Raw genomic sequence first — 20,948 nt, 5'->3', positions numbered from 1 at the left:
CCAGAGAAAGATTTGATAAGGTGATCCCTGACATAGTTGAGTGTAAGAATGCAGAATATCAAGCTACACAGTTAATCAGGCAGAAGGGAAAGATGACTAATTGAAATCTATATTAACTAGTGCAAATTAATTTGATACACAGAGAATAAAGCTGCTTGTCATGCAACCAAAAGTATTTAGAATTGTACAGGTTAGATTAGGTAATGTTGACAGCTTATTATTAACAGGAAACTACAGTATTTTTAAATTATATATTCAAATGCAAAATAAGGATTCATTTTTACGAACCAGTCATGTACAGTATTATTTTTTGGCTCTGATGTTAAATGGCTATCTGTGTATTTTCAGATTATCATTAAGTTTCTCACTGTTCTTCAAGAAATCCCATCTATTACATTGCAAAGAAGATCAACAGCATGCTATGAGAGCATTCAGCATATGATAGCTTGTTCTTGTTTTTTCACAGTAAAGGTATTGCTTCTATAAATAATAATAATAATAATTATTAAGAATGTTATTATCAGTACTTATTGCCGGTTTTTCACAAAAAGTGACCTAAAGCGACTTGCAAAGCAGTATAAATATTAAAACCAGTATAAAACAAAAATCAAATAAAAACCTAAAAACACATCCATACTAGGGTTGCTAGATGTCCGGTTTTTGGCTGGAGACGTTGGATTTTGGGGTCTTCTCTAGGTCTCTGGCTGAGTCAGCTTAATCTCTGGACTCTCAGCTTTCATTTTTTTAAAAATTAAGTTTCTAGGTGGTCTGGTTCTTGAGTTACAAACCAAAACATCAGCCACCCAACTTAAATTCTGTGAAATGATCTCTTAGCTGGCTGCTCTAACCCGCCCTTTCAGGTTTGTAGCCAATAAGTGAAGTCAGGATTATGATTAACAAGGGATTTCTGGGCCTCCAGGCAGTACTTAGACTTCATTGCAAAGGTAGAAAATGATTGTTTTTTTCCTGTTTATCTGAAAATCTCATAAACTGAGTAAGTATATAGCTTTCAGCAGTACCAAAAGTCTTTTTTTCTCTTGTGTTCACAAGTCAAACAAATTTAAATTTTCCTGGGCTATTGAAGATGGCAGTGTTTTGAAAACCTTCCCAATATGAAGCTTTAATCCAATACTTGCTTTTCTGGGAGTAAAACTTTAGTGCTGATCCCACATACCTGGAGAAAAACGCATTGGATTCAATAGGGCTTACCTTTGAGTAGACATGGTTAGAATTATGCTGTAAATTAGTGGGACTTTTGAGTGAACATAGCAAAGGATTGTATTTGTGTTGTAATTTTTTCTGTTCCTCTCCAATTCTATTTTTAAAGCAGTTAGGCAGGGTTTACATAGATATCACTGCTTTTATTATGTAGGAAACTAATACTGATTTTATTTTTTTTAAAAAATGTTCTGCAGTGACCAACTCATTTTGACAATAAACTATTATATGGGGTCTATGAATTTTTACATCTCCTCTGTATGTGTCTGTGTGTGTATGTAGTCTTCCCAACAACGCTGTGAGGTAGGATTGCCTATTGGAAACCAAGGCAGCTCACAACAAGAAATAAATCCCTTTAAAATCCAATAACCATAAAAAGTATAAACAGTTGCAGAACAGCTTAAAGAGGCATGATTCTGAATTTTGGGTTGGGTGAGTGTTCCTTATCACTTGAGGCTGCAGTTCTGTTCACACTTCCCTGTTTGACTAAGCCTCATTGAATACATTGGGACTTGCTTCCGAGTAAACAAACATAGGATTGCACTACAAATATCTTTACAGGTTGCATAAATAATAAACATATTTGACAGTCATGCTTATATAAATATTTCTTCATTTAAAGCACATAACTTCTCCTAAAGAATCTTGGGAAGTGTAGTTTTCCTCTCACAGTTATAGTTCCCACCACCCTTAACAAACTACAGTTCCCATGATTCTGTGGTGTGATTCATGTGCTTCAAATATGTGTTGAATGTGCTTTAAATGAATGCTGTGGATCTGCCCTAGGTATGATATGCATTCATTAGTGAATTGAAAAGAATAATTTAAAATATACTTTTTTAAACAGGGGAAGGGTTGTAGCTCAGTGGTAGGGCATATGCTTTGCATGCAAAGATCCAAAATTCAATTTCTGGAAAAGAGTATTGCCAGGAATCCTGGAGAGCCAATGCCAGTCCATGTCATCAGTACTGAGATAGATGGTATCAGATGGCCTGAGCCGGTATAAGGTAGATTCCTTTGTTCCTAAAAGTGGAAAGAGACCCAAGGGCCACAGTGACACCAACATTTATTTATGTATTTTATTTACAACATTTATATACCGCTTTATTGTAAAAAAACCTAAAAAGGGTTTACAAAAGGCATTACAACAATAAAATTATTTGCAAAAACAGTTAAAGACAGGTATTTAAAAACATTCAAATAAACCAACAATGAGTTAAAAACAGATAAAAAACAATAGTTTCTACATGCCTGGATAGGTTTCCTAAACAAGAATGGTTTTAGCAGTTGCTGAAAACGGTATAATGAAGGTGTCTGCTTATTGTCAATAGGGAGGGACTTCCAAAGCGTAGGTGCTGCCACACTAAAGGACTGCTTTTTTACAAGAGCAGAACAAATACTATGTGCCACCTGTAGCATGGAAAGCACACCTTGAACTTGGTCTGGTAGCAAATCGGCAACCAGTGCAGATTGCAGAGCAGAAGTATTATGTGCTGATAGGGTCTCTTGTCAGCAATCGTGCCACAGCATTCTGTACTAACTTCAGCCCCTGGGTCAGGTTGTGCTGCATGGGGATTTCTGTGACCTTGGCTGCCTGGCTGCCAGGATTTTTTTAGTTTTGGTTTTTGGTTAGGAATCCTGACTGCTTGTGGGATGCTGAGTTTTCTGCCTTACTTAGAGGAATCTTGTTGTTGGTATGGTATTACATTTCGGTAATCATCACTGTTTTTTCATTTTCTTTTTCTGTTTTCATTTCTTTTACCTTTAACCTTACTCCCTGACATCCATAGAAGCAACAACAGTGTTTCCATGCCCTCAGGTCAACTCCCTTAAACACACTGATGATGCACCTTGTTGGTTGCATGATGGTTTGTTTCTTGCCCTATACTGGCAAAAGAGAATTCACATACTGGGAAATGTGGTTGCAGTTGTTGTAAAGCTGCTGTCTTTGAAGGTAGATCAAACCATGTGTGTTTTCTCTCTGTCAATTATTACTCACTGGAATTGGATTAGCTGTCAAAGTGAGTTTATAACAGTGCACAAGCTAGACAGAAAAGGGTAGAGAATCTTACTCTTACTCATTTCTCAGACCTCTTTCGGAGGTGAAAGGTCAAATCTAAAGATGTTTGAAGCAGCCATGTTGAATGGTATGGACAGGGCATTGCAGGCAGGGAGTTGCCAACTCTCCTTGGATATTGATATCTTTGCAGAAGATCCCTAGTCAAGCTTTACCAACAACACAATCTAAACTATATCTACTCAGAACTATGGGGCTTAGTAAGTGTGTTTAGAATTGCAGACTTGAGGGACATCCATCTTTACTCCTGAGTGCTCCTATCTAACATCACAACGCTAGGCTCCTTTCTTCCTACAATGGCCTTCTGGTGATTGGGCTGGCCTGAGGGCACTTAAATCCTTGTTGCCAGAATCGAGTAGGCTAGATTAAATGTTCCCTATCCAGGCTCTATCTTTCAGCTAAGGTTTCTATCTTAATTTCCAGTCAGAGAAATGTTTTTGTTTGAATTGTATGCTCCAAGCTACTGTGGTTGATGTGTAATGTATCATGCTTAATGACATCACTTGGGCCTGCCCCTGTGACATCACTTCGGTCTGCCCTTGTGACATCACTTCGGTCTGCCCTTGTGACATCACTTCGGTCTGCCCTTGTGACATCACTTGGGCCCGCCCCTGTGACATCACTATGACCTGCCGCATGATATCACTAGGGCCTGCCCCTGAAATCTCAGGCTTTGGGATGCTTGTGACCTGACAACCCTAATCCATACATATACAAAAGATAGGTCTAATATATCCTGCCCACTAAAAGAAGCCACAGATATCTAAAGTCCTGCAAATTAAGGGGCGAAAGCCTGGATAAAAAGAAATGTTTTTGCCTGGCATCTTCAAGTAGATATTGATAGTGTCAGCTGAGCCTCCTTGGAGAATTTCACATGTGGAAAGCCACTAAAAAGGCCTGTTCTTATGTTGCCACCCTCCAAACTATGGCTAACACAAGCCATTGCTTAGCATTATGTGCGAACTAGGCCAATGCCAGTGCCTGATAACTCTCTCCAGACTCTGAGATGCATCTGCAAGATTTGGAGATCTTAAACTTAGTAAGAATGTGCTGGAGAGAATGTGCCCATGGCATTTTTAATAGGTGGCGAATCCTTCACTGTCCTTGATCAACAAGTTGTCAACAAGGTCCTTAATTAACATAATGGACTGAGCTACTGTGAACAATTTTGTGTTTTCTTGAACACACAAAAATTGTGATTTCCTACTATGTCAGTACCCAGGGATCAAATGTTCATGAGTACCATGAGTGTTTTGCTTGTCTGTTGCAGCAAAAATGGTGACAAATCCTGCAATGTCTTAAAGATTAAATCAATTTATTGTGACATATACACCTGTAAGTTAGAACAGCCTAATTTTATATATCCACACATATATAATCATAGATATTAAAAAGGTATATCTTTTATAATCATAGGGACCTGAAGATTCAGGCTCATAGAAAACCCTGAATCTTAACATTTAATTCAGACTTATAAGCAAAAAGCTATTGCAATGGCAACAGGTCACAGCGATCTCCTGTTTCCTTGTCAAATTCGACCAGTGCCAAAACTCGGCTGATGCATGACTGACAAGTGATTAATTAGTCTATTGTTCAAACCCAATCAGCATATAACCTGTGTAATCAGGACTGACAAATTATATTGCTCTGATGATTTCCTGAGTATAGCATTAATGCCATCTAGAGGGAAAAGAGCTTTACAGCATAATCAAATGTTTAATGAAGAGAAATGGTGAGATTTTATAATGATTTTAAAACAAAGTTATATTTACAACTTTATGAGTGTGTTTTCATTAAGAAAAAGGTGGTGTTTTCATTAAGAAAAAGGGGCGGCCTGCCTCCTCTATATTTCTGAGGCTGAAAGATACTAGTTAGCCAGAGTCATCCAGTTTTCATTTGTCTGTGTGGTTTCACAATGTAGCTCAGGGGTTTAAACAAAATCCTCTTTCATGAGTTGTATATTTTATAAGTAAGGAAATGGGATTTCTGAGAAAATATAATGTTGAACCTCCGCTGCCCCACAAGGGCCAGGGAGGGGGGAAACATGAGTTCCAGGTTTCCCAGCTGTCAGAGGGCGCGGAAGACCAAGGAATTGTTGAGTCTGAGCAAGACCTTGGGAGGGGGAGTGAGTTTAACTCCAGGCCAATTCCCACGGATATCACGGTCTCAGAAGCGGAAAGCGCGCTGCCCCCAGACAGGTTGGAGGAGCCGTTGGAAGATGTCACAGAGGGGGCATTGACTCCCCCTTTACCAAGCGGTTCTCGAGATCCCCTGAGCGCATCACTGCCCCCTGACCTCGAGCTGGTTGCTAAGGAGACGGTTCTTTCGGACGAGCCGTTGGAAGCACACACCCCATCACCCTGCTCTCGATGCCGCAAGAAGCAGACAGGACAGAGGCAGGACTTGCGAAGGACTCAGAGATTACTATCTTAAACTTTCCCTGCTTAAGACTGCAGCTCTCTGGGTTACATTACTGAGTCAACTTTCTACACGCGTTGCAGAGCATGTCTAGAGTGCAGTTAGGGACTTCTAGTGAGCTGGCTTAGAGATTTCTATGAAGTGCACTGCTTTTGATGTATCCATTGCTTTAATAAAACAAGATTTGATTGCACCTGTGTCTGAGCCTCGTGAATCCCGCTCTGAACAGGACATATAAGGACATAAGAAACCCTATGGCAAGGAATATAACTGGGGGGTGCTCATACATTCCTAAACACCCTGAGTTGAGGCAAACTTAACTCAGGGAACTTGTCCAAATATCTTCAGGTGTACCTGGTCAGCCTAACCCATCAGAAACAATGCAACAATGGAATGTACCAAGTATGCTTGAAAGCATATTCACAATAGTAACTGTTCCAACTAGAACCAAAATTCATTAGTCTTGAAAAGACAGTAGGACAATGGAGACATTAATGATATGGACAGAATCTTGGAATCACCACTGGAATTAGCTAATACTTTCTGATTGGTTTGGAATGATTGTAGAGAGGAGGAACTGTGATGTTGGGTGAGCAGGAACTCATGAGATTGGTGAAATCATTGTCACATGTTGTAACTGTACTCTATAAAAGAGCTTGCACACAGTGCCTCAGTGCAGTCTCTCCTGGATGTTCCTTGCATATGGCCCTGCATATGCTTGTAAAGAATAAAGCCTACCTTTTTGCTTCAAGCCTGTGTCCTCAAATATTAAGGACCCCCAGCAAAAGATCCCAATGGAGAAAGAATTCTCCAACAAATTTGTGCTGCAGTATGTTTCATGGGCTTGGATTCAGAGAAGTGTGAGGTTGTTAAAAGGAGTGGCTTTTATAGTTCCCAATTCTGGCAATAGTCTTCCTGACCAACACCCCTGGAAATCCCCTCCCCCAAATGGCAGGGGACTGCAGTTCCTTAATGACTACTCCCCCAGCATGCATACTGAAGTGCCTTGCTTGTACACACAAAGCTTCTTTGTATTGAAGCTTTAGTTTTTAAGATCCCACAAGATTATGTGGTTTTTACAGTATTCTGTTGTTTAACTTGTGATTATTATGTGGAAATAAAAATATATTTTCAATAGGTGCTGCGCTCATGGAAAGAATATGAATTAGCAATAGTTGTTGTTAACTATGGAAAAAGGTTGCTGGATTCCTCACAGACAGCATCTCAAATGGCTATAACTGGAGAAGGAGTAGATGAAGTAGTAGAAGAAGAGGTAACTGCTCTTGTTTTTATTTCCTCTTTTTTGGATATTAGTATCCAGTCATTGCTTTTGTTGGTAAGAGATTTACTAATACAGGTTTGAAAAGGTCAAAACCCACCAAGCCCAGCCCAGTAGCCATATAATATGACATGCCATGTATTTTGACCATCATGAAATAACAAAACCAGAAGTTTTATAGAGGCCCTACTATTGGAGTCCGTTCAACCTGATAGGTCACAAGTTGTGTAGGTCTGAAAACTCAATAATTTAAAGGATGGCTATAGCTTAAATTAGAGGTTACCCCTTCTTAAGCCCTAGGCACATTCTGTTCCCTGGGTTACACCATCCAGAGACAGAGAGTGTATGTGTGTCTGTACACGTGCGTGCACACACTTTGCTTTGCCATGGGCTCTGGGTAAATGTTGGATCCATAAAATTAAAATGGATTCTCTTGAATTTGCATGTTTTTACACAGCCCCCCAACCCCCCCCTAATTAAAGCTGACATAGGTAGAGCGCACATTAAAAATCACAGATATGATGTTTGCTAGCACCAGAAAAACATTCATTCAAATGGACTCTCATGGTCCTTCATGAATTTTACATAGGATGACAAGAAACCCATCAACAAATCCCAGAATGCATCTGTGGATGCAGAAGTGACCTATTATTTGATGGTGATTTTTAAGGATAATCCCTTATAAAAATTGAAAACTCATAAGGATCCATGCCTCAGATCCATGCTTGTGCACCATGACGTCATTGGAATGTGGGAGAGCATTTCAGCCTCAAACACACCCTGTTGCTGATCAGTGGAACATCAAAGGGAGATTCCAGTATTAAATTACTGAACTACAATTTATCAAAGAGTTCAGTTGTGTCACATTTGAATGTATACAGTGGTTTTCTGTTCTCCTACAGGTGTTAGTTAAGTTATCAATGCTTATGTTATTGCCATTTCAGCTTTTGTATAATTGTCAGAGACTGTAGTTTTTTTTGCATTTCATTTCTTTCTGGTTTCACTGTTCCCCCCCCCCCCCCGTGCCCATGTGGCAGCTGAGAATACCACTTCATGTATCTGATGTAATGGACTCTGTTCCATAAAAAACTACGCCCTAATGTTACTTTGTAAGGTGTCACTAAACTCTTGTTTTTTCAGTTAACCTGTAACCATTATAATAAACCTGTAATTACACAGAGCTGAAGTTTACACTTTACAGTATCTCATTGATTTCAATAGCATATTGTCTGGATACAAGAGCAGCTGGTGCAGTGGGGTGGTGCTTCACCACCTTCTTCCTGACAGCAGCATTGGAGACCTTACTTGGAGAACACCAGGATGGTGGTGTAGCAGTTGTGGGGTGAGGTTGGGGTTATGGAGGTGCACCAACTGAACCAATGTGGTGCTCCTGCCAGTGTATCTGTGCCGCTCTGCACTGTCTGGGTCAGTCTCAGCAGTGCTGCTGTCAGGAGAGCAGTGGTGCAGCATCGTATCAGCTGCTCCTCTGAATGAACCAGAGGCCAGTGTTTTGAAATTAGATGCAAATTAAATGTCATCTCTTTAAAAACAAATGTTAGCCATTTGGTTGTTTTACAATTAATACAGTGTTTATACTTGCCTTGATGCTTCAGTTTAGTCAAGTGCAATATATATAGAAAATAATAACAATAACAATAATTTACTAACTGATTGTTATAGACTCCTTCCAAAAGGTTGAGGGCACAAATAGCTGCAGCTGAAAAAGTAAATGAGAACTTAGAAGCTCTGGAAACCAACCTGCTCAAACTGACAAAACCAGGTAGATTTTTAAATGCATATAATTTTTTTGATTTTATGTCTTTTATGCTAAGCTTATTACATGTCTTAACACCTTAAATATTGATTGTGGATTTTTGTTTCCTTTTTTGAGTATGAAAGAGAGATCATGTAAGATCAATATTAATCTAATTTCTGTATTAATCCACTGTTGATATCACCCTTAAATATAAATCTGTAATAAATATTATGCCTGCAGACATAATTGTTTTTTCTAATCTTTTTTTCATCAGAATATATTTTCACTAGCAATCATAACTGATTTCTTCAAAGAAACATGTAGTGCTAGTAGGTATGACATTTGAAAAGCCTATCAAAATTTGAAGTTCCTTTAAAACATTTTGAGTCTACTTAGGCATTTCTTGTGCATTTGTTATTGCAACAGAAAAGGTGCTCAGCCTGTAGCTGAGAATGGTGTATGTATTTTTAGTATTTTTATTACTACATGCACTCTTTCAATGAAGAGATGATTCATAAATGCGAAAGATAATATATAAAAATACACAGCATGGCGTTTGCAGTTTCTATACTCGGATAATGCACTTTCCCTGCAATCAGAGTGCTTACTTGGGAAAAGATGCTTGGAACCTGCTGCCCTGTCCTAGCTTGAATGATGGCTGCCAGGGGAGACTGTTGTGGCACAGTGGCTCTTACTGAAAGGATTTGGGTTATATCCAGAAGAGCAGAGCCTGATAAAGCAGAGTCAAATCTGATATAGAAGAGTAAGATAGGCTATGCAGGATCACGGCAGACTATGCAGAATTGCAATGGGCAACATGTTGAAGCTTTCTGAAGGTTGGCTGGTCAGGACCTGCTGTTAAGCCCTTTCCTCTGAGGATTTGTTCATGTTTTGCCCACTGCCAAATTCTACAGTTGCTGGCTCCTACGGTGTGGGGGTGGTGAGAAATGCATGGTGGGATTCCCTATGAGTCTGAGGAGTCGGGTAAAGTGACATCTTCTGGCCTGGAAGGTCTTGGAATGGGGACAATGACTCCTCAGGTGATACATCTTCTCCCTCTGAATCTTCCTCTTAGCCAGAGGGCTTGAGATCAGAGAACATGAAATCTGCTCTTTTAGCTGGCCTGCAAGGATGTGGTAATTTGCAGAATAGTTCTGGATCGTGCATAGCCACTGTTCTGGAATAGTATATTTTTAGCTGTAGTATATTTTGTCTTGAAATGTCCTAACATCCAGAAGCTATCCATGTTTACTCGGAAATAAGTCCCTCAGGATCAGTGGACATACAGTTAAATGTGCATAAGATTGCAGCTTTAGTGATCTGTACAGCCAGGTGTCATGTCCCACCACCTTCATGGCATGACGAGCCAAGAACTGGACAAGGATGATCCTATTGCTGGCCCTGGTACTAACTTAGGGTGTTCAAGGGGAGTCAGTGGATGCATGCAACCTCCCCTGCGCTCACCACCCAGGAAAATACCCTTCTTGAGGGAGCTGCGGTTTGGAAGATTCTGTGCACCCTCACCATATCACTCTAGACCTTGCAGGATCAGTACCAAGACTCAAGGACTAAAAGCAATGGCATGTCTGAGCCAAAGTAAAGAACTAAAGTCACAGTGCTCATCTGGCAGCTGAAGATGTCTCTCATGAGTAGGGCTTAGGTATGGAGGACACAGACACATGCTCCATATTAGGACCCTGATAACAGGTTAGGGTGGAGGTGGGGCCAGTGCTGAAGCAACAGTTTATTATCCTGTTGAGCTCCTGGTGATTCCTTGCTGGACAGAACATCTTGATCCCTGACTCACTGGGCAGTTCCTTGGCCTCTCTAGCTAGGCAGAATTTTGAGCCACAGAGCAGAAGTGGTAAGAACAAAACAGTAGAGTCCACAATTTTGACTGGCCTTCATAGCCAAGTTAAAAAACTGGTTGTGAGTGTCTGGTTTTCAGTTTCCTTCCCCTCCCCTCCCCATTTGCTCACTGTGTGGACAAGGTGCTTCAGGTGTCATGACTGCACAGTGGCTGAGGAAACCTTTTGACACCTTTTCCTGATGGAAAACAAATGTGGGAATAGTGCTGGCTTGGCCAGCGCTCCGTTGAAATGCTCCATGCCTCTGCCAATCAACAGCCAAGGAAACCTCTTGCCTCCCTTTCCCTGGAACATAAAAGGGTGGTAGGAGATTTGCTGGTTTGGCCCTGCATGGCTGAAGCACTTTGGGCAACTCACAGGTGCCAAACAGAGAACTGTGGAGGGGATGGGGAGTGTCACACAACTGCTAAGACAATCCACTTCATCTTTGCAGTACTCAGCATGCTTGCCATGGCACATGAAAATGTGGAAGCCTGTTGATGTAACAAACTCCAAAGACTATTGGTACTCAGTGTGGTGCCCTCAAAATGGAAATGGACTACAGCTCCCATCAGCCTTGACCATGATGGCTTGGGCCGGTGTGAGTTATAGTCTAAAAATTTCTGGAGGTCACTACATTGAATAATCCTGCCATAGAGCAATGAGATGCATGAGATATATTTGAGTATGACCACACTGAAGAAAAAGATTGGGCATGCTAGAGCTCCAAACTTATACAGGCATACCCCACTTAACATCGCTTCACTTAACGTCGCCTCGCTATAACGTACATGCTCCATATGCCTGTATTTCTCCAGAAACGCAGCGCAGCAGCAGAGGCTTTAGCGCATGGGAATGGAAATAGACGCGATCGCGCCACCGCAAATCAGCTGGGAGGCACGATCGCGATCAGCTGGGAGGCACGGCAGCGCAGCAGCAGAGGCTTTAGCGCGGGGCTTTGAGGCTCCGCATGAAGGAGAGGTAAAAAAAGTTTTTAAAGGTAGTGCTTCACTTTAAGGACATTTTTGGTTTACGTACTTGCTCTGGTCCCATTGAGTACGTTAATGTGAGGTATTACTGTATTAAGTTTGTTTGGTTTCAGTGGGATTTCTACTATTGAAATCAATGGCTCTGAAAGTGCTTAGCTGGATTGTGCCCAATTCATTGTGCCCACTGTATTTAACTCTTCTGTATTGTTCTTTGTCATTGTTTTTTTTTCCCCTCTGGTTCATCTAGGACAGGATCTGACAGGAGAAGAAGATGTTTTGCTCTTGTATCCTATAGTTTCAAACTGGCAAACAAAGACTGCTTATAAGGAAGGTAACCATTTAAAAAACATGCTGTTTTGTTTTTCACACAATATTTTAATTAGGATTGTGAAAAATATAATATGTATTCTAACTAGAACATTGTCATTTGTATCCAACAAAGTCATGCCATTAGCACAAGGAGACTTCCTCTCCCCCACCCCAAATCTGCTCTGGAGGGTGGGGGACCCCCCCCCCTCTGGAAGAGAGAAAAAGCTGCCCTCAGATGCTTACTTTAGGGTTGTGGGGTCTGGAATTCAGTTAAGTAATTTTTACTAGCTTATATTCAAGTTTCAAAATGATTTTGTTCCAATTTATTGGTTTCAAGCAAATGGGCTAACCTGGAAAGGAACTGCACAGATTGCCCTCCTTTTTACCATTCATTCATTCGGTTGTTAAAACATTGGGTACTTACACGAGTTTTGAATTCTCCCATGCATGTTAGATGCTCTCAGGTGGGACTTGAACTCCTCCTTGTGGTCATAGGCAAAATAGCACTGTGTGATTTCTCTTGAATTCTCTAGCTTACCCTTAGCCTCAGAAAGCCAGTTCTATTTTGCCTTCACAGCTTGTGGTCACATACTCACACTCTCTGCTCCCTGTCTTGGTTTCTGCTGCTTTCAGGTTTGTATATTGTGTGTGTTCTGTGTGTTTAGCTTTGCTAGCTACTCTTGTATTTTTTTGTGTTACTAACAACAGCAAACCCCTCAGTTACCGTCTTGCCTTTTTGTTCTGCCTCAACCCCTTCCCATTAAGCCGTCCATGCTATTAAGCCATGCTACAGGGGTTTGAGACCCAACCCAGCCCAAGCCACAATACAGCGGTATTCAGTCCTTGCCTCCCGCCTCATAGAGCTGCAATACAGCTATATTGGCTAAGCTGTGAAACAGCTTGTAGCCTGTGAAACAGCTGTATCCTGTATCCTACACTTGCTTACTGCGATGGGGAATGCTAAAGAAAAATTGCCTGCGTCATCTAGAAAGTCCTGGCTGCTACTGCCCTTACCTTACCAACCAGTGCCTCTGAATGAGATAGGAGCTGCAGGGAAAGCCAGGCAGCTATCTCCATTCCCTCTTCCAATAGGCTGAAGGGTGTTTTGGTGACTTCTCTATTAGTGTGACTATATCTGCAGTGTCCCTCACCAATGCTCCAGCCTTTCTGCATGACATCCCTGCGGAGTTGAGGAGACCCAGGTGATAGGTCCATGTTGTTTTCCTTGGAGCAACAGTCAGCTCAAAATGGAGGATGCAGAGAAGGAGGAGGGGGAGAAAGCTTTTTGGCAGGAAGCGATATAGAACGCCAGGGGAGGCGCTGCTTGCTGAGAGATCAGGAACAGTTGTCAGAGGATGAACGGGAACAACATAGAAGGGAGCTGGTAGCAGTTTTTTCCTCAAGCTCACTGACTGAGACATTTGTAGGCTTGGGGGACGGTGCCTTACCAAATGTCACACAGCCAGCACAGACTATGAGACCAACTGAAACACAGCCAGTTCCTGTACAGGCTATGGGGCCAACTGAAGCACAGTCAGTACAGGCTATGATCCATGTGAACCCTCCTTTCAGCTATCCCTTGCGCTCAGGGAATTTACAGATCCTTCAGCCAGTTCAGTTACACCTTGCTCTTGAGATGCTATTACAAGTAAAGGATATTTTGTTGGCAGACCTGGCTAGAGACTTGGCTGCTACTTTGCAACCCTTGAGGACTTCCCACCCTAATGCTAATGTGGATATGGCCAGTAATGGGATGGTGGCCAATGTGACTGATAGGGGTCAATTCTTACCCTCATCAGCTGCCCATTAGCCTCAATCTAGTGTGTCGTAGTCTGCACAACTGACACGTGCCCTCAGGCTCCACAGTCTCTTGTAAGACATCAGCCACAAAGAGACCGTAGGAGTTCTTCCCTGGACCCTCATGCTGTATACAGAGGTAGGACGTCTTGCCATTCAGAGGTGTTAGATGATATGGACACAGAGTTAATTGTTTTAGATGAGGAGGAATGGAGTGGCACTTCTGAGACGGAAGAGGTGTCTTCAAATTGAATTTTTCAGGAACCATATTATCTTCCACTGTTATGCAAGGCGATGGAGAAATTAAACTTGAACGCTTTAGAGGAGACTTCTGCTCCAGACTTGGCTACCTTGAGAGTGGTGGCGGTTTGCCCAGATCCCAAACCTAAGTCCAGAGTGGTCAAACTGCCTTTCATGCTTCCTTAGGTCATTAAAGCGGAATTTGAGACTCCTTTGCAGTTTAAGAAGTTGGTCCCAATGGCTAATAAGTATTATCTTCTGGACCAGGCCATTATGGATGAACTGAAACTCCTGCTCATATATGCTCCCATGCAAGGTTTAGTGAATCCCTCTCTGATTCTGAAGGACTCTTATGCACAACTGAAGGATGTGATTGAAAAGAGATTGGATTTGGGATTGCTGCATGTGCATGACACAAGTGCTCTCTCTCTGAGTGGAGGCCTCAACTTGGGAGTTTGCATGAGCTACTCTTCTGTGGTTAGAGGAGCTGTTTGACAACTCTCAGCAGAAGCCTGCCTGGATTTGGAAAACCCTTTTGAAGGTTTCTAGAGTGGTGGCCTTCATGGTGGATGCTTCAATGGATGCAATTCTATTTTCTGCTAGGGCACTGGCAGCGGGTGTGCTTACCAGAAGGACCGTGTGGCTACATCATTGGGAAGCTGATACCACACCCGGCTTGAATTTGGCTATGTAGCTCTACGTGGGGGGAAAGCTCTTTGGTGTTGGAGCCTTCGAGAAGGTTTTGGTTGAGTCTAGGGACAAGAAGATAACTATGTCATCTACAAAGAAAGGGGAAGACAAATGTACATTTCAAAAATCTTATCATCCAAATGTTCCAGGGCAACCCTCACAGTCCTTTCGTACCTCAGGTCAGTCTGGAAGGGGTAAGGATGTTCGGTCCTTTCATCCCTTGGCCAGACAGCATTTTTCCTACAGAGAACAACAGCAGCAGTATGCTGGAAAGCCCGGTTCAAGAGTATCAACATGGGCACACAAGCATCAGTTCTGACTATGTCCTTCCCCAAGTAGGAGGCTGTTTTCAAGTTTTTTCAGACAAGTGGAGCACCATGACTCCAGATTGCTGGGTGATACAATTTCATGTGGCCTCCGCTTAGAGTTCACCTCCAGACAGATTTCTCCCATCCCCTTTTCCATTGAATCCAGACAAGAGGGCCAGGGTTCAGGAGGTTATTTACCATCTTCTGCACATTATGGTGATCAAAACAGTACCACCAGGGGAGCATTACTGGGGTGTTTATTCCATTATCTTTACAGTGGCCAAAAGAGACGGCTCATTCTGGGCAGAGATCTTAAGCATCTCAACAGGTATATCCGATATTGCAAATTCAGCATGGAAACCCTGATGTCTGTCAAAGAGAATCTGTGGATGGGAGATTGGATGACATCAGTAGATCTCAAGGAAGCCTATCTGCATGTCCCAGTATATCAGGGACATTGGCATTTCCTTGGATTCATGGTAAACGGCCAGCATGCACTTTCAGTACAAGGCAATGCCTTTTGGTTTGGTATTTACCCCCAGGGTGTTCACAAAGATAATGGTTACCCTGGTGGCACACCTCAGACTGATGGGTACACATCTGTCTGTACCTAGATGATCTACTTATTGGATCACCATCAAAGTTAAAAGCTCAGGAGGACCTTTCTTGCACTCAGGCATGCATCAAAGACCATGGTTTCTTGGTCAACTAGCAGAAGAGCCACCTCAATCCATCCTGGTCATATTCTACATCTGAGGGCCGTAATAGATACAGAAGTGGGAACTATTGAGCTATCACCGGATCCTGGATGTCATGATTTTGGCAATTCAGGTTACTCCTTGGGCAAGACATTATTCACAAGCTCTTCAGTGGGCATTGTTACCATTCCAGAGTGATATAGCATCCCAGGGCCATTGCTGGGCGCTGATGTTGGCTTCGGTACAGTACTCTCTTCGCTAGTGCCTGCTGACCTTGAATCTGCAGCAAGGTGTGCCCTTTAGGGATCCTCAAAGGACAGTAGTCATGACAGATGCCAGCCTAACAGGCTAGGGTGTTGTGTGCACTGGCAACATGGTACAGGGGAACTGGATTTAAGAGAAGGCTGGCCTTCCCATCAATCTCTTGGAGGTACATGCCATCAGTCTAGCCCTGCAATACTTTGCCACGAGGAGATGCCTGGAAGCGCCATCAACAACGTCATGGCCAAAGTACGTGTGAACTGGTAAGGAGGAATGAGATCCCAACTTCTTCAGGTAGAGGCGGACATCATGATGAGCTGGGCAGAAATACACCTGAATTCCCTGGTGGCAGAGCACGTCAAGGGAGATGACAATGTGCTGAGCAGATAGCGGATACAGCAGCGAGAATGGAAACTACATCCCGATGTGTTCAGATATGCAAAAGATTTGGCAGGATCCATCTAGACCTCTTTGCATCACCTTGTAACCATCAGATCCCCTGGTTCTTCTCCTGTTATGCAGATCCAGCAGCAGAGGCTATAGACGTGCTCAGGGTCGAATGGCCCTCGGAACTCTGTACGCCTTTCCACCAATTCCTTCACTACCTTGGGTATTATGTTTGATTTGAGAAGAATCAGCCAAAGTGATACTGGTTGCTCCTCATTGGACTCGGCGTCTGTGGTTCTCAGAGATAGTCAGTCTGGCGACATCCCCACCATGGCCATTGCCACACCGGAAGGATCTGCTGACCCAGCCTGGCTGAATCTTCATACTTCAGACTGGGAAAGACTCTTCAAAATGGGCTTATCTTTAGCAATGGTCAATACCATGCTGGCATCAAGACAACCATCTACACTAAGTTTATATCAGAGTACATGGAAAGGTTTTGCCTCATGGTGTCAGAAAAGGCACTGTGTACCCAGCAGAGCTGCTTATTTATTTATTTGTCGCCCATCTGGCTGGAGACCCAGCCACTCTGAGCGACGTACAAAGTAAAGGTATATAAAACAACCAGGTAAAAGCTACTAAGGTTCAATAAAGCTTCAATAAGCTGCTCTTATGGAGTTCTTTATACAGGATGGTATCTCTATGCAACTTCATCCAAATACGTTGCAATTCAACAATCCTGCCTAAATTCCCAGCTAAACCATTGGGATCACATCCAATTGTGAGGCACTTTCTTAGGGAAGCGACTATTTCATCTCCACCGGTATAGCATCATTTCCCATCATGGGATTTACACAAAGTGTTGACTGCCCTTCAGAAAACACCATTTGAACTGTTGAATTCCTTGACTTTACGCATCTTACATTTCAAAGTCCTGTTCCTGGTGGCAATTACGTCAGCCAGAAGGGTGTGAGAAATGAACCCTCTATCAGTAGATAAACCATTTTGTATTTTCCACAAAGATAACGTAATCCTACATTACTAATCCTCTTTTCCATTCTAAAGTCCTTTCCTCTTTTTGTTGTCAGTAGGAGCTTATTTTACCATATTTCTGTCCTTCTATCCATCTAGCAGAAAAGGCCTGGCATTCATTAGATGTGAGACGGGCTTTAAAGGTGTACATCACCAGAACCAAGCCTTTTCATAAGATGGAACTCCTTGTTTGTATAATTTCACCCATCTAGAATCACAGAATAGTAGAGTTGGAAGGGGCCAATAAGGCCATCAAGTCCAACCCCCTGCTCAATGCAGGAATCCAAATCACAGCATTCCTGACAAATGGCTGTCCAGCTGCCTCTTGAATGCCTCCAGTGTCTGAGAGCCTACTACCTCTCTAGGTAATTGGTTCCATTGTCGTATGGCTCTAACAGTTAGGTCATTCTTCCTGATGTTCAGCTGAAATCTGTCTTCCTGCAACTTGAGCCCATTATTCAGTGTCCTGCACTCTGGGACGATTGAGATCCCGGTCCTCCTCTGTGTGGCAACCAGAGCTTGGAAAAGTTACTTTTTTGAACTACAACTCCCATCAGCCCAATCCAGTGGCCATGATGGCTGGGGCTGATGGGAGTTGTAGTTTTAAAAAGTAACTTTTCCAAGCTCTGGTGGCAACCTTTCATGTACTTGAAGAGTGCTATCATATCTCCCCTCAGTCTTCTCTTCTCGAGGCTAAACATGCCCAGTTCTTTCACTCTCTCCTCATAGGGCTTTGTTTCCAGTCCCCTGATCATCCTTGTTGCCCTCCTCTGAACCTGTTCCAATTTGTCTGCATCCTTCCACCCAGTTTGAGAAGGAACCATTGATAAGCACTCTTTGAGTACTATTCTGGTGCCAACTGTGGATGCACCTGATAGTTGTTCCATCCAGCCCACATTTAGCTAGCTTGCTAATCAGAATATCATGGGGCACTTTGTCAAAAGCTTTGCTGAAGTCGAGATATATTATGTCCACAGTATTCCCACAGTCTACAAGGGAGGTTACCTGATCAAAAAATGAGGTAAGATTAGTTTGGCAGGATTTGTTCTTCATAAATCCATGCTGGCTCCTAGTAATCACTGCATTGTTTTCAAGGTGCTTACTGATTGACTGCTGTATAATCTGCTCCCGAGTTTTCCCAGGGATTGATGTTAGGCTGACTGGTCTGTAGTTCCCCAGTTCCTTCTTCTTGCCCTTTTTGAAGATAGGGACAACATTAGCAGTCCTCCAGTCATCTGGCACTTCACCAGTCCTCCATGATTTTGCAAAGATACTAGATAGTGGTTCTGAGAGTTCTTCAGCCAGTTCCTTCAATACTCTAGGGTGCAGTTTATCGGGCCCTGCCAATTTGAACTCATTCAAAGTGATTAGGTATTCCTTGACCATTTGTTGGTCAATCTCAAGATTCAATCTTGCCCCTTCTACTTCATGTTTTCCGGGAGGGTCATAGACCCTTTTTTGGGAAAAGACTGAGCCAAAGTAGGAATTGAGGACTTTTGCCTTTTCTTTGTCATCTGTTGTTATTTTGCCATCCTCATTGAGTAGCTGTGTCATCATATCTTTTCTCTGTCTTTTATTATGGACGTACCTGAAGAAAGCTTTTTTGTTGCTTTTAGCATCCCTCGCTAACCTCAGCTCATTCTCAGCTTTAGCCTTTTTGACGCCATCCCTGCAATTTTGTTATACCTGCCTGTACTCTTCCTTTGTGGCCTGGCCTTCTTTCCACTTCCTGTATGTCTCCTTTTTTTGTTTTCAGGTGAGCTCTAAGCATTTTGTGAAGCCACATTGGCTTCTTCTGCTGTTTCCCCCTTTTTTCCTTGTTGGAATTGCTTGCCATTGTGCTTTTAGAATTTCCTTTTTTAGAAACTCCCACCCGTCTTGGACTCCTTTTGTCATTAGGGTGGCTTGCCATGGAACGGTACTTACAATTGTTCTGAGTTTATTTAAATCAGCTTTCCTGAAGGGTGCACATATGGCTACTCTCAGATTTTGCTTCTGTTAAAATCAAGAATTCAAGTATGGTGTGGTCACTTTCTCCCAAACTTCCCGTAACTGCCACTTCATCCACCAAATCATCTCTATTGGTTAGAATCCAGTCCAGGATAGCTGATCCTCTGGTTGCTTCCTCCACTTTCTGTAGGAGAAAGTTATCTCCAACACAAGTCAGAAATTTCTTGGAGGGGCCGTGTTTGGCAGAATTTGTCTCCCAACAGATATCGGGATAATTGAAGTCCCCATTACTACTACATCATGCCTTCTCGAAACATTGGCAGTTTGTTTTGCAAAAGTTACATTCTCATCTTCTCCTTGATTGGGTGGTCGGTAGTAGACGCCAAGCACCACATTCCTTTTATTACTTGCCCTATTAATTTTAATCCAGATACTCTCGGTGGAGCTACCAGCTCATCTTCCTGTATTTCTCTGCAAGGATATATATATTTAACATATAGCATGACTCCACCTCCCCTTTTATTCCTTCTGTTCTTTTTGACCAAGTTATATCCTTCAGTTGCTGTATTCCAGTCATTGGAGTCATCCCACTAAGTTTCAGTTATACCTATCAAGTCATAATTACCCTCCTGTATTAAGAGTTCAACTTTGTCCTGCTTGTTTCCTATGCTCTGTGCATTAGTATACAGATATCAAATACCATATGATTTATGGCTTGGCTTTCTTACTACATTTTTCTGAGGACTGTCGCTGGTCCCTATTACAGCCGATCTCTCTGTTCCCGTTACTGTGCACAAGCCTTCATCAGTTGTTACCACCAAGTTTACATCTCTCTCCCCGTTAGGATTCAGTTTAAAGCCCTCCTGATGACGTTCTCCATGTTGTGGCCAAACACATTCTTCCCAGTCCTTGTGAGATGTAACCCATCACTTGCCAGCAGTCCATCTTCCAGGAAGCATAGCCCGTGGTCCCAGAATCCAAATCTCTCATGTTAGCACCATCTTGATAGCCATTCATTCACACGGAGTATTTTTCTTTCCCTTTCTACTCCTCTTCTAAGTACTGGAAGGATGGATGAAAAAACTATCTGGGCCCCAAATTCCTTGAGTTTCCTTCCCAGAGCTTTGGTCTGATGTGATTTCTTCATAGCTCCATTTGGCAATATCATTTGTTCCCACATGGATGAGGAGAAAGGGATACCTGTCGATGGGCTTCTGTCACATCTCTAATCTGTCCTCCTGGTGGACAGCATACCTGGCGAGTTCATGGATCTTCTCAGCATACTTGGGTTTCGATCGTATGCAGTAGGGAGTCTCCTACTACTAATACTCTTCTCTTGTTGTTGGGCGTGGTTTCATTGCCCCTGCTTGATTGAGCTTCAGGCTCTTGCTTGTTGTTGTATGGGGTCTCCTGTAATTCTTCCACCATATGCTGTCCTGCAGTCTCATCCTCTGGTTGAAAGCGGTTCCATAGTTCCACTGGAGATGGGTGTCTTCTAGCTCTTCTGCTCCTAACTGTCACCCTTTCCCCTGGAATTTCCTTCACTTCGTTGTTCATCTCCAAAGCAGTCTCCTCTTCTGCTACCACATACTGTTGTTCTTCCACCTCCACTTTTCTTTGCTGCTGTTGTTCTAGCGTTCCGTCTAAGAACTCTTCACCTTCTCTTGTAGTCCTCAGTGTGGCCACCCACCA

At 42.6% G+C, this 20,948-nt stretch overlaps 1 protein-coding gene across 1 annotated transcript in view; it reads left to right on the top strand.

Annotated features, from left to right (window-relative positions):
• Positions 1-20,948, top strand: part of CFAP54 (cilia and flagella associated protein 54) — a 272,916-nt gene that overhangs the window by 87,006 nt on the left and 164,962 nt on the right. The window contains exons 27-30 of the mRNA XM_061582731.1: positions 349-471; positions 6,852-6,986; positions 8,673-8,772; positions 11,832-11,915. Of these exons, the coding sequence (XP_061438715.1) occupies positions 349-471; positions 6,852-6,986; positions 8,673-8,772; positions 11,832-11,915 (442 nt within the window). The remainder of the gene's footprint in view (positions 1-348; positions 472-6,851; positions 6,987-8,672; positions 8,773-11,831; positions 11,916-20,948) is intronic.

Source organism: Rhineura floridana, chromosome 8 (genome assembly GCF_030035675.1).
Source record: "Rhineura floridana isolate rRhiFlo1 chromosome 8, rRhiFlo1.hap2, whole genome shotgun sequence".
NCBI lineage: Eukaryota > Metazoa > Chordata > Lepidosauria > Squamata > Rhineuridae > Rhineura > Rhineura floridana.
Note: the sequence above shows the minus strand (reverse complement) of the source record. Positions and strands in the feature narration are given on the sequence as shown.